Source organism: Pelophylax lessonae, assembly GCF_965119305.1.
Source record: "Pelophylax lessonae genome assembly, chromosome: 5".
Classification (NCBI taxonomy): Eukaryota; Metazoa; Chordata; class Amphibia; order Anura; family Ranidae; genus Pelophylax; species Pelophylax lessonae.
Window position 1 is genome coordinate 436,183,651 of NC_138772.1, and position 15,685 is coordinate 436,199,335.

Consider the following 15,685-nt stretch of genomic DNA (forward strand, 5'->3'; position numbering starts at 1 on the left):
TCTCACTGAGGCTGGCCATACATTATACAATTTTCTTACAATTTTCTGTACAATGTTCTTGAAATTTACCTTCAACTATGTAGTACAAATAATTGGATACAAGTGAAAGTGTTGTTTAGTTCTGACCTCATATTATGTGGTTTGTGGTAAATCTAACAGACAATTGTACAAGAAAATTGAACATGTATAGACAGCCTAAGACTCACATTACCAACTTGACCTTCACGGCCAAGCAATTTTTTGCTACACTGCACTCACTGCGTTACTTTAACTGACAATTGTGCGGTCATGCGACACTGTATCCAAATAGACTTTATGTCCTTTTTTTCCCATAAATAGAGATTTCTTTTGATGGTATTTGATCACCTCTGCGCTTTTTATTTTTTGTGCTATAAACAAAGAAAGAAAGACAATGTTGGAAAAAAAAAAATATATATATATATATATATATATATATATATATTATATATATATTTTTTTACTTTCTGCTATAAAACATATCCAATAAAAAATTTAAAAAAATCTAATTTCTTCATCAATGTAGGTCAGTATGTATTCTGCTAAATATTATTTGTAAAAAAAATCTCAGTAAGCGTATATTGGTTGATTTGTGCAAAAGTTATAGCGTCTACATTCTGTGGGATATTTTTTATTATTTATTTTATTTTTTATTTTTTTTTACTAGTAATGGGGGCAATCAGCAACTTATAGCAGGACTGTGATATTGTGGTGGGCAGTCAGACACTAACTGACACTTTTATGGGAACCAATGAAAATAATACAGTGATCAGTGCTAAAAAATATGCACTGTTACTGTACTAATGACACTGGCTGGGAAGGGTTAAACATCAGGGGCGAAGTAATGGAGGGTACATTTTATTTTTATTTTTTTTGTGCCATCTGTGCCCATTGGGAAGATTTAGCTTCACTTCCTCTCCCATTGCCAAAAAAGGAAGTGAGGGAAAATCCTTACAAATTAAGAGAATCCCTTGGGAACCACCAGGTCACCAGAACTAGTGTCCCATTGTAAAATTTTCCCTCTATTATTTTTCTCGGGGAAAACCCAAAATTTTAGGTTTTCTTTTTATTTTGCGTTCAATAAAAATGGCAAACACGACAAATACAGAGGGTGAATCTCCCTATTGAGGGCACAGACAGCAGTAAAATAGATGTTCTAATACCTCTTCTCCCTAGGAAAAACTGTGCAGTATCCTCTTTTGGACCGCCTGCCGCAGATATACTGCGGCAGGCTGGCCCTCCTGCGTGAACTGACGTAGCCCTACGTCGGTCGCATGCCTGCAGCTAGGGGGCGAGCGCGCGCCACCAGCGGCATGCTCTCTCCCCCACTTGACAGCGGGGACTCCGATGCACGGAGCAAGCGGCTCCTATTGGCACAAGCCATCCGTGATCGCTCACTGCTGAGAGAGAAGGACGGGCAGCTGTTGTAAACACAGCTGACCGTTCTTCTCTCTGGAATGATCACAGAGCGCCTGTGATCTTGTTATATAGGATCACAGGTCTCTGTGATCGTTTCAAAAGCCCAACCCCCATACAGTTAGAAACACTCCCCTTGGTACATATTTAACCCCTTGATCACCCACAGTGCTAAACCCTTCCCTGCCAATGTCATTAGTACAGTAACAGTACATATTTTTAGCACTGATTACTGTAGTAATGTCACTAGTCCTCCCAAAAGTGTCAAAAATGTCAGTTAGGGATCTAATCTGTCCACCGCAATGTTGCAGTCCCGCTAAAAATCGCAAAACGCGCCATTACTAGTAAAAAAAAAAAAACAATAAAAACGACATAAATCTTTACCGTAGTGAGTAGACGTGATAACTTTTGTGCAAACCAATCAAAATAAGCTTATTACGATTTTTTTTGGGAATGTTATATAGCAGAATGTGAAAAATATTGTTTTTTTTTTTTTTTTTTTTCAGAACTGTCGCTCTTTTTTTGTTTATAGCACAAAAAAATTAAAATCGTAGCAGTGATCAAATACCACCAAAAGAAAGCTCTATTTGTGGGGAAAAAGAACATCAATTTTACTTGGGTACAGCGTTGCATGACCGCGCAATTGTCCGTTAAAGTAACGCAGTGCCGAATCGCAAAAAATGGCCTGGTCATTAAGTGGGCAAATCCTTCCGGGCCAGAAGTAGTTAACAAAGCATAAATGTCAAATATTGAATAAAAGAATAGTATAAAAACTCCTTAAAGCGTCTGTTACATTTTTTTGGGATTCCATAGACCTACTGTCTTAGCTGGATATTACAGTTGATTTACTAAAGGCAAACAGTAAAATAGTTATAATTTTTGCAAAGTGAAACTTTACTACATTCACTAAGCTCTGGGGCAAATTCTATTGCAAAATGCAACTCCACTTGCGAAGTGAACAACCTATTTGTCTTTAGTAAATCAACCCAATAATCCACAAAAACCCAGGTCTTTCATCTTGGGTTTGCACATTTCCAATGCACAGTTGAGTACTGTCAGTGATATGTTTTATTTGCACTAACAGTTACATTTTCAGAACAAGCATTTGGGGTTCTTCTACTCCCTTCTCTGTCCAAGCAGTACTTTTTTTTTTTTGCAAATACACTAATAGGCCTACAATAACCTTAACCAAGTTTTCTACTGAATCTATGCTATTGTGTCACATTGTATGATGGTGGAAGCAACTAATATATGAATTGCTTCAGGCCAATTTGTATTCTGCTACGTTTTTGGTAAAAAAAAAAATCCCAATAAGCGTATAGGGATTGGTTTACGCGAATGTTATAGCATCTACAAACTATGGGATATGATTATGGACATTTTTTATATACTATTAATGGCAGCGATCAGCGACCTGTAGTGGGACTATGATATTGCGGTGGAAATTCTGACACTGACTCTTTTTGGGGACCAGTGACACTAATACAGTGATCAGTGCTAAAAGTATGCACTGTCACTATACTAATGACACTGGCTGGGAAAGGGTTAAACATCTAGGGCGATCAAAGGGTTAGCTGTGTGACTAGCCAGTGTTTTTATGTACACAATGTGCTGCTTTCACTAGGGGAAGAGACTGATCCTAGTGTCTGCTTTGCAGAGACAGGAATTTCCCTTACCCCCCTGTCAGAACTGAGATATATACAGTATATATATATATATATATAGATATATATATATATCTATATATATATACACGTAATACTGCCCACAGCTGCTGCACTTTGACTAGTAATCTAGTCACCTTTTTTTCTTTTGTATTAATACATATGCTGCTGGGACCGCACTGACTTACTAAGTTGGCATATTTCTACGGTTTAAACCATTCTACCTCTTAGCAATAAAAACCGACAGTAGTATTAATCCTTCTCCACTGTATCCATCCCACTGGATATCGCATGAGATAAATCCAGCATATTTCAGAAAAATACCACATGCAGTATTTTAAAAGGTTTTTTTAGTGAATGGCAAAACAGTTTTTAAAAATGCTATGCGGTTCTTTACCGCATTCCTTAAAGCGGCAGATACCACCTCGTGAATGAAGCCCAGTTTTCCCCATCAGCGTATGACCGCTCATACCCCAGGGGGACATGGCTAACAGTACCATCCTACCCCAGGACTGGGGACGCTGCACACTAAGCACATGGTTGTAGCTTCAACCTTTGCAAGAGCACAAGATGTTGTTTCTTATGCCTCGTACACACGATCGGAAAATCGGACGATAGATCGACTTTTCTCGCTTCCTAGTCGCAGGTAGAAATTGAATAGGTTACTAAAGTTTCGAAAAATTCTCATACAGAATATAAATTTGGAAGTGATGTAATGTGTTGTAATGAATTTGTATTGTATTTTCGGACGACACCTGTACTTATTAAACGAAAATCATACGATTTGGTATCGTACAAGAAAAATGTTCATGCTTGTCTCCCATGAGATGATATCAGATGAACTGTCGTGATCGGCTATTGAAAACTGTATACTAACGATCAGATTATCATATGATCGATTCGAAAGCAGTATTTTTTATACGATTTTCCGATCGTGTGTACGGGCCGATACTCTCTGCTGCACACACAGAACTCTTCCTCCTCCCACTGTGGACTAGTGCCCTTCCTCACGACTAAAGAATATATATTCTCCAATCAAAAGCTGTTGAATAAACCTCCTAAAACCCCGCTCAACCTGTTTAGTTACTATTTCTTTGGAAAATGTTATGCACTGTGAATTATACATTTCAAATAAAAATGTACAAAGAAAACAGCAGGTTCTAGCCTGGCAGCTGGCCATAAACATAGATTGGGCCCAAATTCAAGAAATACAGGTTTGGTCATACACAGTAATGACTAAATATTTACAACCCAACTGTTGAGCACACCTGCCTACTGTATCTTACAGATTGTGTGTGGAGAAGTAGAAATGATCTCATGATGACCGCATACAGATGTGGGCATTGTGTCTGAATCTTCATTGCCAATAACTGGCTAATATGTTCTTAAATTACTCAGATAATTGAAAAATGTATAAGCTATTTTCAAAAAAAAAAAAACAGAAGATTCACATATTTATAGAAACTACAATGCACCACATTGTTTGCTGCTACTGAAACTGAAACACTTGCTTGGCAGAGATGGATATGATTTTAGAACCAATAATTCATCTATATATCCTACTGTCATTGATATGATCATAAAAGCCACCAATTGCCTAGCAGTATTACAGCTGACAAAGTTAAATCTGTACAGAAATCACATAGAATTTGTATAGCAACAAGAGTGCCCATTACTTTAGATTGGACAACTGCCAAATGTTCTTCGCAGGCAGTAGAAACAAGAATAAACACCATATGTCATATGGAATACCTCATGGCAGCTATGCAAGATATTCTGTATACTATACCTAGATGTATATTTAAATTCTAGTCATATGTAAAACTCCCCTGCACTGGTACATCTCGGCCATCCTATTATTTAGTTACTGTAATTTTCATTTTTAGTCATTTAATTATGCGAATTGGTGAATATTTTATTGCTCATGCATATTTTGTACTTTTGAAAGTTTAATATATTTAATGCTGGCTAATGCATACTTCAAATGTATTTTACATTAAAAAGCCAACCACAACTGTTTGCCTGGAGATAAATATTGTTTATTTTCCTATATTTCATTTAAGACCTCTTATTGTGTCCTTGAATCTCTTTGAATGCTAACTCCAATGCAAAATAAAGCCACACCATTGCTCTGATCGAGCATCTTCATAGCAACAATGGTGGACCTTGTCTGTGTAATATAGGTCGACACAGTCTCTTGTAGTCTCCATCAGGGGCATACGTGACTGGGTGACAACTCAGAAGCACAACCTGAAGATGGCTGTCACCCCATAATAAGAAGTGTCTGAATAGGAAACTTTATAGCACAATCATCATGAATTATTTATTACAATTCAAAAATGACTTTTTAACATAATAAAGCCTATCTGAAATTTTAGTGACTAGGTTTACGTTTGTTTTAAATACTTCAAATTGGGGAATATTGCTTTTTTTGTTATTTATGGGGCTTCCTCCACTAAAGTTGTGCTAAAGTCATCTTTACCTTAGAGGTCACAGGCCCCATGTGATTGAGTCTAAAAATAATTCATAGTATTAAAGCGGAGTTCCGGGCACAAAATCGACCTAATCGATTTTGTGCCCATCCGCTTGCTTTGCTTCACCTGTAAAGGAATTGGATAGTTAGGGTTATTTTTTTTTTTACTTACCTCGTAATTGTAGAAAGAAATACTCACCTTTTTTCACTTCCTCCCTCTGCGGCCGCTGCCCGCGCCGTCACTTCCGGATTGCAATGATTCCTGGGAGCTGAACGTCATCGCTCCCAGGAATCAATGCAACGGCACCGGCCCCGTTCGTCACTTCCGGGGCGACGCCGCATTCCCTGCTAAACAGCTTCTGGGCATGCCCAGAAGCTGTGTAGGAATGCGGCGCCGCACCGGAAGTGCTCGTCAAAGCGCATTCTGGGAGAAGGAGACGCGGAAGAGGACGCAGAAGAGGATCGCGCTGGCTTCAGCTGCCCACAACAGAGATGGCAACGCTGTGGAAGAAATTTTATAAGTGAGTATTTCTTCTTGCAGGTAAGTGCGAACCGGGACAGATCAGAGGCTAGTCATTGTGGAATGTACTAGCCCTGACTGTCCCGGGGGTATGTTCACTGAAAAAATGTTTCTGTGCCCGGAACTCTGCTTTAATAGCTAGGTTTTGGAATACTGGGAGATTCCATTTCCATGCAATCATTGCAAATGCATTCACTCATTTAGTAGATTTTTTTTGTAATGGCAATACTTATTTTTCTATAAATGGACTGTTTTGCTATTCTCTGCCAGTTAACTCTAAGTGAATGTATCTGGTCATCCTTGAAGCGCCTGTTACATTTTTTTGGGATTCAGTAAAGACTTGCTGTCTTAGCTGGATATTACAATTGATTTACTAAAGGCAAATAGGCTGTTCACTTAACCTCCCTGGCGGTATGATTCTGTCAGGAATTCTGTTCCAAAAGCGGTACAATTCTTTTCATGGAAATTTGGCGTTATGTATTATAGGCCTACAATTCTTAGTAATTACTGACTTAAACCTGACCAAAACAAGACTCTAGTAGACATCCCAGATGTGATAAATTTGAAACACAAACAAGTGAATTATAATCGAATCAATAATATTATTTTATTATTTAATATATAATATATATAATAAAATTATATTATTGATTAGATTATAATTCATGCGTTATAAATTATATATATATGTGTGTATATATATATATATATATATATATATATATATATGTGTATATAGATATATATATATATATATATATGTGTGTGTGTGTATATATATATATATATATATATATATATATATACATATATACATATATGCATATATATATACATATGCATATATATATATGCATATATATATATATATATATATATATATATATATATATATATGCATATATATATATATATATATATATATATATATATATGCATATATATATATATATATATATATATATATATATATATATATATATGCATATATATATATATATATATATATATATATATATGCATATATATATATATATGCATATATATATATGCATATATATATATATATGCATATATATATAATATAAAATGTGTTATGTGTTTTGTGCAACGTTTTTTTTTTTTTTTTTTTTTTTTGACTTTCCCTCCCTAGTTCCGCTCCCATGCAGCATTGCTGCTGCAGGGAACGGAACTAGGAAGTCCTCCTACCGACAGACGAGCGGCGGAGATCTCACTGGCGGTCACAGCAATGAGAGCTCATCGCTGGATCGCCAGGATAAGGTAAGAGAAGCTCCGCTGCGCTGTCTGCACGCTCTGCCCATTGACCCCGAGCGTGACTCGGGGATACCGCTAATAGCAGAAAATTCCTACCCCGAGTCACGCTCGGGGATACCGCTAAGGCGGTTAATAATTTTTGCAAAGTGAAACTTTACTAAATTCACTAAGCTCTGGGGCAAGTTCCATTGCAACTCCACTTGCGAAGAGAACAACCTATTTGCCTTTAGTAAATCAACCCAATAATCCACAAAAACCCAGGTCTTTCATCTTGGGTTTGCACATTTCTAATGCACAGTTGAGTACTGTCAGTGATATTTTTTATTTGCACTAACAGTTACATTTTCAGAACTAGCTTTCGGGGCTCTTCTACCCCCTTCTCTATCCAAGCAGTACTTTTTTCTTTGCAAACACACTAATATGGCTACAACAACCATAACCACGTTTTCTACTGAATCCATGTTATTGTGTCATATTGTATAATAGTGGAAGCAACGAACATATGAAGTGCGGCATGCTGTCCTACAGAAAAACTCATAAAATACAAACCAGTAAATGTACAAAAAAAATATCCTTATTCACATGACTGTACTCCAAAACCCTGACTAGAAGGTTTTTTTTTTTTTCAAGCGACCTATCTCTCACTTTATTTAAAGTCCCAAACCCTTTCTCTTATTTGTGCTCCAAAACCCTAACCCACAGTTAAAAACCATCAGAATTGGCCACATCCTCTGGGTGGAACCAATAAGTAGAAATATGAACTCAAAAAATTAATGAGGATAAATCAAAATACTGTGGTCTATAGAAGCACTACACATTTTGAGCATAAAATTGAAAAACAATTGCAAAAAATTATTAGCTACACATTAATTCCTCTCCAAATATAATCACATAAATACTGATATATGTTGCTTCCAATACTATTGTCCTAGAGTCAAGGTGGTTCCCTTGATTGTTTTTTGTGTGTGTATTTTTATTTCTCCCCTTTCTGCTATTTACCTCCTGAGTTATATTGCCTAATGGCATTGCATTGCTACACTACTGACCCATCAAAATCAGGCATTGAAAAGAAAAAAAATGTCTTATTCCTACTTGGAATAACAAAGATAACAATAACACGAATCATAATAATTTCTTAGTAGATTTCAGTATACTAGCTTAGCTTTAGCTATACATGGCAAACTTTTAATATTTTATTATATTTTGGATGAAGGTATACAGAGCCCTGTGAAATATTCTTCTTTGGTCCCTTGTTTCTTTAGATTGTAGCTCACAGTCATTTTCTAGATGAAAGGCTGAAAAATTGAAAGTTGTTATTATAGCTCCCCTACAGTTTTCATTCTAGAAGATGTATCTGGTACCACAGGCAAAACAAATTCCTCAAGTGAATCAATAAATCAGTAAAAGTCCTTCACAGCATAATGTCCTAAATCAAGTGCATAAATCTGAGCAGACGTGAGTAGGGGTACTTCTCAGCTATGGTTCTAGATAGAGCAGCACTCGTTAAGTGCATGTCTATTCACATAACCTAATTAATAGGAAGCGTACACTGCATTATTTTATGTGTTCTGCATTTGCACTTGAAGGAACATACTATGTAGAATTCCAAATATTTTTTTTTATCTGTGTTCTAATGCTGAATTCCTGTTTTCACCATTCTAGTATCTATTGCTGTAGCATGTTAGTGGGTCTCCCACCATTGTAGCCCATGTGGTACTGGTCTGTATACTCCTTCCCGACTCATGCAGTCAATTGGTCCATTAATTGGCTTATTTGGAGCAAAAAAACTTACAGTACATGCCCTTAGTGAACATTCTCCTATTAACCACTTAAGCCCCGGAAGATTTTACCCCCTTCCTGACCAGGGCCTATTTTGCGATTTGGCACTGCGTGATTTTAACGGACAATTGCGCGGTCGTGCGACACTGTACCTAAACAAATTTGACGTCCTTTTTTTCCCACAAACAGAGCTTTCTTTTGGTGGTATTTGATCACCTGTGCGATTTTTGGATCATGCGCTATAAACAAAAAAAGAGCGTCAATTTTGCAAAAATAACAATATTTTTCACATTTTTTTATATGAAATTCCCCCAAAAAAATTTAAAAATCAAAATTTTATAACATTTTAGGCCAATTTGTTTTATGCTACATATTTTTGGTAAAAAAATCACGAAAAGCGTATTTTGATTGGTTTGCGCAAAAGTTATTGCGTTTACTAACTAAGGTAAAGATTTTTGTCATTTTGGTTGTTTTTTTTTTTAACGCGTAATGGCGGCGATCTGCAATTTTTTTTTTTTCGGGACTGCAACATTGCGGCGGACAGATCGGACCCTTGACTGACATTTTTGACACTTTTGGGGTTACCAGTGACATTACTACAGTAATCAGTGCTATACATATGCACTGTTACTGTAAAAAGACACTGGCAGTGAAGGGGTTAACTTTTTTTGAGAGGGAGGGGTTGTGTGTGTCCCTAGGGGCGTGTTTCTAACTGTGATTGGCTGTGGCTTGAGGTGTAGGAACAGTGATCAACGGTCCTACATAGTAGAACCGTATGATCACTATTCTTACACGGGAGAATGACAGGCGGCTTGTTTACATCAGCCGCCTGCCTTTCTCCCGCTCTAACGGACGATCACGAGTGCCCGGCGGACATCGGGTCCACCGGACACATGTGCGGGGGGGTCCGTGACCGAGTGGGAGCGCGCCCAGAGCCCTTACAGGCTAGTGACGTACCCATACGTCACTTTCCATGTACTTGCGGCGGTCGGCAAGTGGTTAACAGCATTGATTGTGTTACTGCCCTGACTAAACTCACAGGAGGCTGTAAAGAGACTTGAAAGGCTGCAGTAAAATTATAATTCTTCCCATGCTGTTGCATTGCATCTCCTTTTGGAAGCACATTTTGCAATTCACTTCAGGCATCCAAGTTGTTTTTTTGTTTATTTAACTCTGCAATGATATATTGTTCCTGTCCAAGTGTCTTTGACAGGAAATACCGTATGTATCCTCATTATTTGAGTTGCGGTTCTTTTAAAGGGAATGATGAGAGCCAATCTTGAGTATCCAACCCAGATTACAGGGATTTTGGTCCCAAAAGGGTTAACCCGTTTGCATTGGATGCTTTAAAAGGAGCAAGGAATCAGCACCTGTTTGTGAGAGGTTCACAGCTGTGAGGAAGTGTGGACTATCTGGAGATTGAGACAGTTTGCCAAGCTCCTGCAGCCTTGGTGGTAACCCACGGAGGTAGGCGGGAAAAAAACAGAAATCCATGTGTGGGACTGGTATGCTCACGGTGAGCCATTGGGTTGTCTTTATTATACCAGGACTATGGACTGTTTGCCTTACATTTGGTGAAAAATAGCTGTTTGTGTTTTCCTATTTTGAGAAGAATAATATTAAAGACTGTTAACTTTTACAAGTGGCTGGCTGATAATCCTGGGCTCTCTAACTCTATAACAGTTTTAAGCAAGTGGGCTTTTTTTCTTGTGGATCTTGCCCATAAGAAATATACTGTAACAGACTCACAGGGGAAGCCATGGATGCATATTGCCATTTGTATGGATAAGCCGTAGAGAGCTTAGAGAATGTATGAGCCCTACATTAATTCTTAGGGATTACTAGCACTACATAGCATCCAAGCAAACTGCCCTGTTAATTATTAACAGAGATGTATAGTAACTAAGTAGAACTACTTCACTACTGTACTTAAGTACCAAAAGGCGGTATCTGTACTTTCCTAGAGTATAATTTTTTTCTCCTACTTCCACTTTTACTTCACTACATTTTTTCGATGATTTCAATACTTCTACTCCGATATTTTTTTTTTGTGCTGCATAGTTACTCGTTACAATTACAAAAATTACCACTGCCAGAACAGTAGATGGCAGGATTCATGAAGTTCAAAACATGTGTATTATCAGCGCATACGAAAATAAATGCTACTGTATGTATAAATAAAAGCTGCATTTCAAATAATAAAAAACAATATGATGTTCAAACTTTTGACTTCTTTCTTTAATAACTACATAACACAGTACTTGTACTTTTACTTTCAGTACTTGAGTAGCAATTTTTTTTCAAAACTGCTGGTACTTTTACTTTCAGTACTTGAGTAGCAAAATTTTTAAAAAAACTACTTGCAATACTTAAGTACAAAAAATGTTGAATACTTTAGTACTTCTACTCAAGTCACTTTTTGATCGAGCACTTCCACTTCTACTCAAGTCACTTTTTGATCGAGCACTTGTACTTTTACTCAAGTATGGGTTTCGAGTACTTTATACAACTCTGATTATTAAGGGATGCACTATTTAACCCTCAAGCCTGAACCTAGGTGAAGCATGTGATGTTTTAGTGGTACATAAGGACCAGTCCAAAGAATACTGATGTATTCTAAGGTGACAGGCTACTTGACTGTTGTAGGCCTCATGTTTTGTTGCATTTGCAACAAAACAGATTTGGCTCTTCTTTCTTCTATACAAAACTGAAGACATGAATGGGAGAATATGATCTAAAATCTTAATGCATGTGGCCATTCGTCTCTAGTAGAAATCATAATTTTACAATGTACTTTATAAGATGCAACAAGCGAATTCACTGCTGGCTTCCAAAAACTGCTTCCAAATAAATTACTAGTTAAAATGTATCTAAGCTTTAAGTATTAAGGGTCCTATTAACGTGATTCAGAGAATATTGAATTCCAGGAATTCAGCCACTTTCTGACATCTGCTGGCTTAATATGGATTATGTCCAACGAGCTGCATGCCACTTTATTGGACTTACCTCTTTAATTTACATATGACAGTTTTACAGAGCTCTGGGGTTACAGTAGTTGGTATCGTTACACTCACAGTGCTCTGACAGGAGAGACACTGCCTTGTCCTAGACAGCATCTTTGCCCCCTGATCCCCTCTACTGCATTCACAGAAGGTGTATGTTTTGTTATGGTTTACATAATACAAAGCACTTTGTGATTGGTAGAAGGAAGGGAGGGTTGGGCAGAGTGGCTGCATATGACTCAGAAACCAGAAGGTCCAGCGTCCGAGCACTGGAAGTATAGCGATAGCTATGCTCCAGGCAGTCAGTAAAAATAAAAATGGTTAATCAAATAGATAAGCCCATAAGATGGCATGCACCGAACCTCTTTGGACGTAGCCCCTAGTAATCCAGAACAGTTAGGAAAGTGGCTGAATTTCTGCAGTTTAGCTTTAATGCTGATGCAACCAGGGATGTAATCTGTCCTGCGCCCTGCTAAGGTTTGAGATTTAAGAAAGGAGACCTACTAATTAAGAACTATTTCCATCCCGCAAGTACATCAGTCCCCAGCCAAAAAGCTACTGCTGTACCAGGTTGTCAGAGCCGTAACTTCAGTGTTCCAGATTTACTTGAACGCCTTCTTCTGCAAGCTGACACTTTTCTGTAAAGAAAATGTCTGGTTCAGATTTAATTTTGTGCTTTAAAATTGTGTGTTATGCTTAAAGTAGTCTTTTTAACACCTGCTGCCAAACTTATTCTAGCCTATTACATATTTAAAACTATTAGTTTAATCGATTTGCATTGTTGTGAAGATACATAATCTATTCTCTTCTGCTTACTGGGCACTCTATTTAAATGCATTATATAATTTACTGCTGATTTGTTAAAACTGAACTCCAGACAGAAGAAAGGTACAAGAATGAATATAGGTCTGTAATTATAAATATGTTATTAATTGTACTTTTTAAATGCAAACAGTGTAAGTACCTGAATTTGACTTGGTATCAGCCATTTGCTGTCTACTGTATAGTCTGTGCAGCAATGCTCAGAGAGGGGGACAGAGCAACAACACAAAGAGCCAGTCAGGTGTGCTGCAATGCAAAAAGAATGCTGATATGGGGAGAGAGCAGAGTAGAGTGGGCCTATTAGTGTGCTGCTCATAATTTTACTGTTCAGTCACAGGGTGAGTGAAAGCAAAACTGCTGCAGAGAAAGATCACAGCACTTTCCCTGCTAGATAAGGCTTTGCTGTAAATCTCAGGACTGGATGGACATGAATTCAAACCATTTGGAAGGTGGTAATTGCATTCAGTTTCGTTACCAAGGAACTGGAGGTAATTATTTAAATATGAAAAAAAAGGGGGGGGGGACATCTGACTGTACAGGCCAAATAGAGGGATATCCAAAACCAGATAAAATACATTTACATGGAGGTAATTATTTTTTAATTTGGTTGAGTAATTAGTAATAACCTGAATCTGCTGCACATGTTGGTAAAGCTACCAAAACAGGCAGCACGGATTTTTGACGATAGTGCAGGCCTTCATACTGCCAGAAAAATTCCATTAGGACTTTATTGGAGAAGAACAGAGAAGGTGCCTCTAAGTGCAGAATGCCAGCAGTTTATTAGGTAACGCAGCTAAAAAACACTTACCAGACATAAGCGTTTAATAGGCTCATCATTAATGTATTCCTGGTGGGGGGCCTGTGACTATCTTTCCACTTCCCTGTGCTGTCCAGCAGCTCAAGGGTGGATAGGACTGTCCAGTCAAGATGGCTGGCGCTTTTTTTCGACCGCAGTGGAATACACGCCGTGAATGTGGAATGCACCTGCTGGAAGTGACATCAGGAAAGGGGCAGTGATGAGTTTCGAAGCAAGGGTTTTGAAGAAGGAGCTTAGTGTGCATGTTCCGAAACACGTCACTGCCCATTTTCTGCCATTACTTCTGATGCGTGCATTCCACATGCACAACAAAAGTTCCACACACACAGTGTGAGTTTCACTGCAGTTTTGGAAGAGTGGCACCCATCTTGACTGGGCAGTAATATCCATCCTCGAGCTGCTGGGCGGCACAGGGAGATGAAAAGACAGTGACATTAATGATGAGCCTACCACATGCTTATGTCTTGTAAGTGTTTTTAAACTGCCTTACAAAATAAACTGCTGCTATTCTGCACTTAGAGGTGCCTTCTCTGTCCTTCTTTTCTACTCCTTGAAGAGCTGTCCTAGTGCCATCTCCAGCTGTGAGACCATTTCTTGTCCTGACCCACACTGGAAAGATCCAGTAGGCAGAAGTGCCCTACTTTTTCCTAATAGAACTTTATTGAACTCCCCAGACAATGTTTTTGCTTTAACATATGTTGTCTTTTTTTTTTTTTTCATCAGGTCGGCATAAATAAAGTTTCAGAAAACCATCCAATCAGATTCTGCAATATTAAAGAAACGACCAGACAAGAGAAGACACCGTGAATGAATTGTTACCAGTTTTTCATAGTCTGTGGGAACATTTTATGCAGGAGACTGGCTTTGAATATGACAACTCTTACTGTCTTTAATAAGTGAATTCTGTTTTGAAGTATCATTTTAGTTCAACGGACAGTGGGAAACACTTTTACATTTTCTTTCTATTGTTCTTTTTTAACATGTAGCATGAAACAAGTGGAAATGTGTTTTTGGTATGGACGGCGGGTATTTTTTTCTCTACAGACATACAAATACAATGTGAAACAAGAGTGTATTCAGTTTAAAATTATTTCTAATTTTGACATGAAGGAAGATGTATGCTTCCAGAATGTAAAACAGTAAAAAAAAAAAAAAAAAAAATCTAGTGTACTGTACAAAGACAACTGCGCATAGTATACATCCAGTTATCTGTGTGCGGAGTCAAGTGGTGAGTTTTATTTTTTACACAGGTATACATGTTGGCTTTTAATAATTTATCACCTGTGAAATATACATATCTGTAGATAATAAAATGATTTCAAATTCACCCGGCTTTCACACGTGCTTCTGTTGTGAGGAGATAATTATATACAATTACTTCTAGAAAGACTGCAAAAGACAAGCTACTGCTTTAGAGAATATTTTAAAAATGGGGGCACATGGAAAAACAATTTCTTCCCTTTGTGGAAAAATGTACATATTAAAAGAGCAAAGCAATAATAAAACATAACAAAAGAAGCTGTGTGATATAATTAACATTAACTTTGACAAAAAAAAAATTATTTTGAAAAAAGCACAATCATATCAGAAACAAATGCATAGCACAATGAATTGTGGTTTTCTAACATTGTGTCCCAATATAGGTGCCTAAACACAACACAGCTCTAATGGGTGAAATGCATTAGGGGGTGGTCCTAGGGACTGTCATGGCTATGTTTGTAGTTCTTCTACTCCAGTGGTTCTCAAATCCGGTCCTCGGGACCCACCAACAGGCCAGATTTGCAAGATAACTAAATTACATCACAGGTGATCTCATTTGCTTCTCAGTGATTGCAGTATTCTAGTCTGCATCCCCCAAAGTAATACTTAAAATCTGGCCTGTTAGTGGGTCCCGAGGAC

At 37.6% G+C, this 15,685-nt stretch overlaps 1 protein-coding gene across 1 annotated transcript in view; it reads left to right on the top strand.

Moving 5' to 3' along the window:
• NKAIN3 (sodium/potassium transporting ATPase interacting 3) overlaps positions 1–15,113 on the top strand; it is an 817,448-nt gene extending 802,335 nt beyond the window's left edge. Inside the window, exon 6 of the mRNA XM_082258786.1 lies at positions 14,510–15,113. Within this exon, the coding sequence (XP_082114912.1) occupies positions 14,510–14,523 (14 nt within the window). The 3' untranslated portion in view covers positions 14,524–15,113. The remainder of the gene's footprint in view (positions 1–14,509) is intronic.
• Positions 15,114–15,685: the final 572 nt, after the last annotated feature.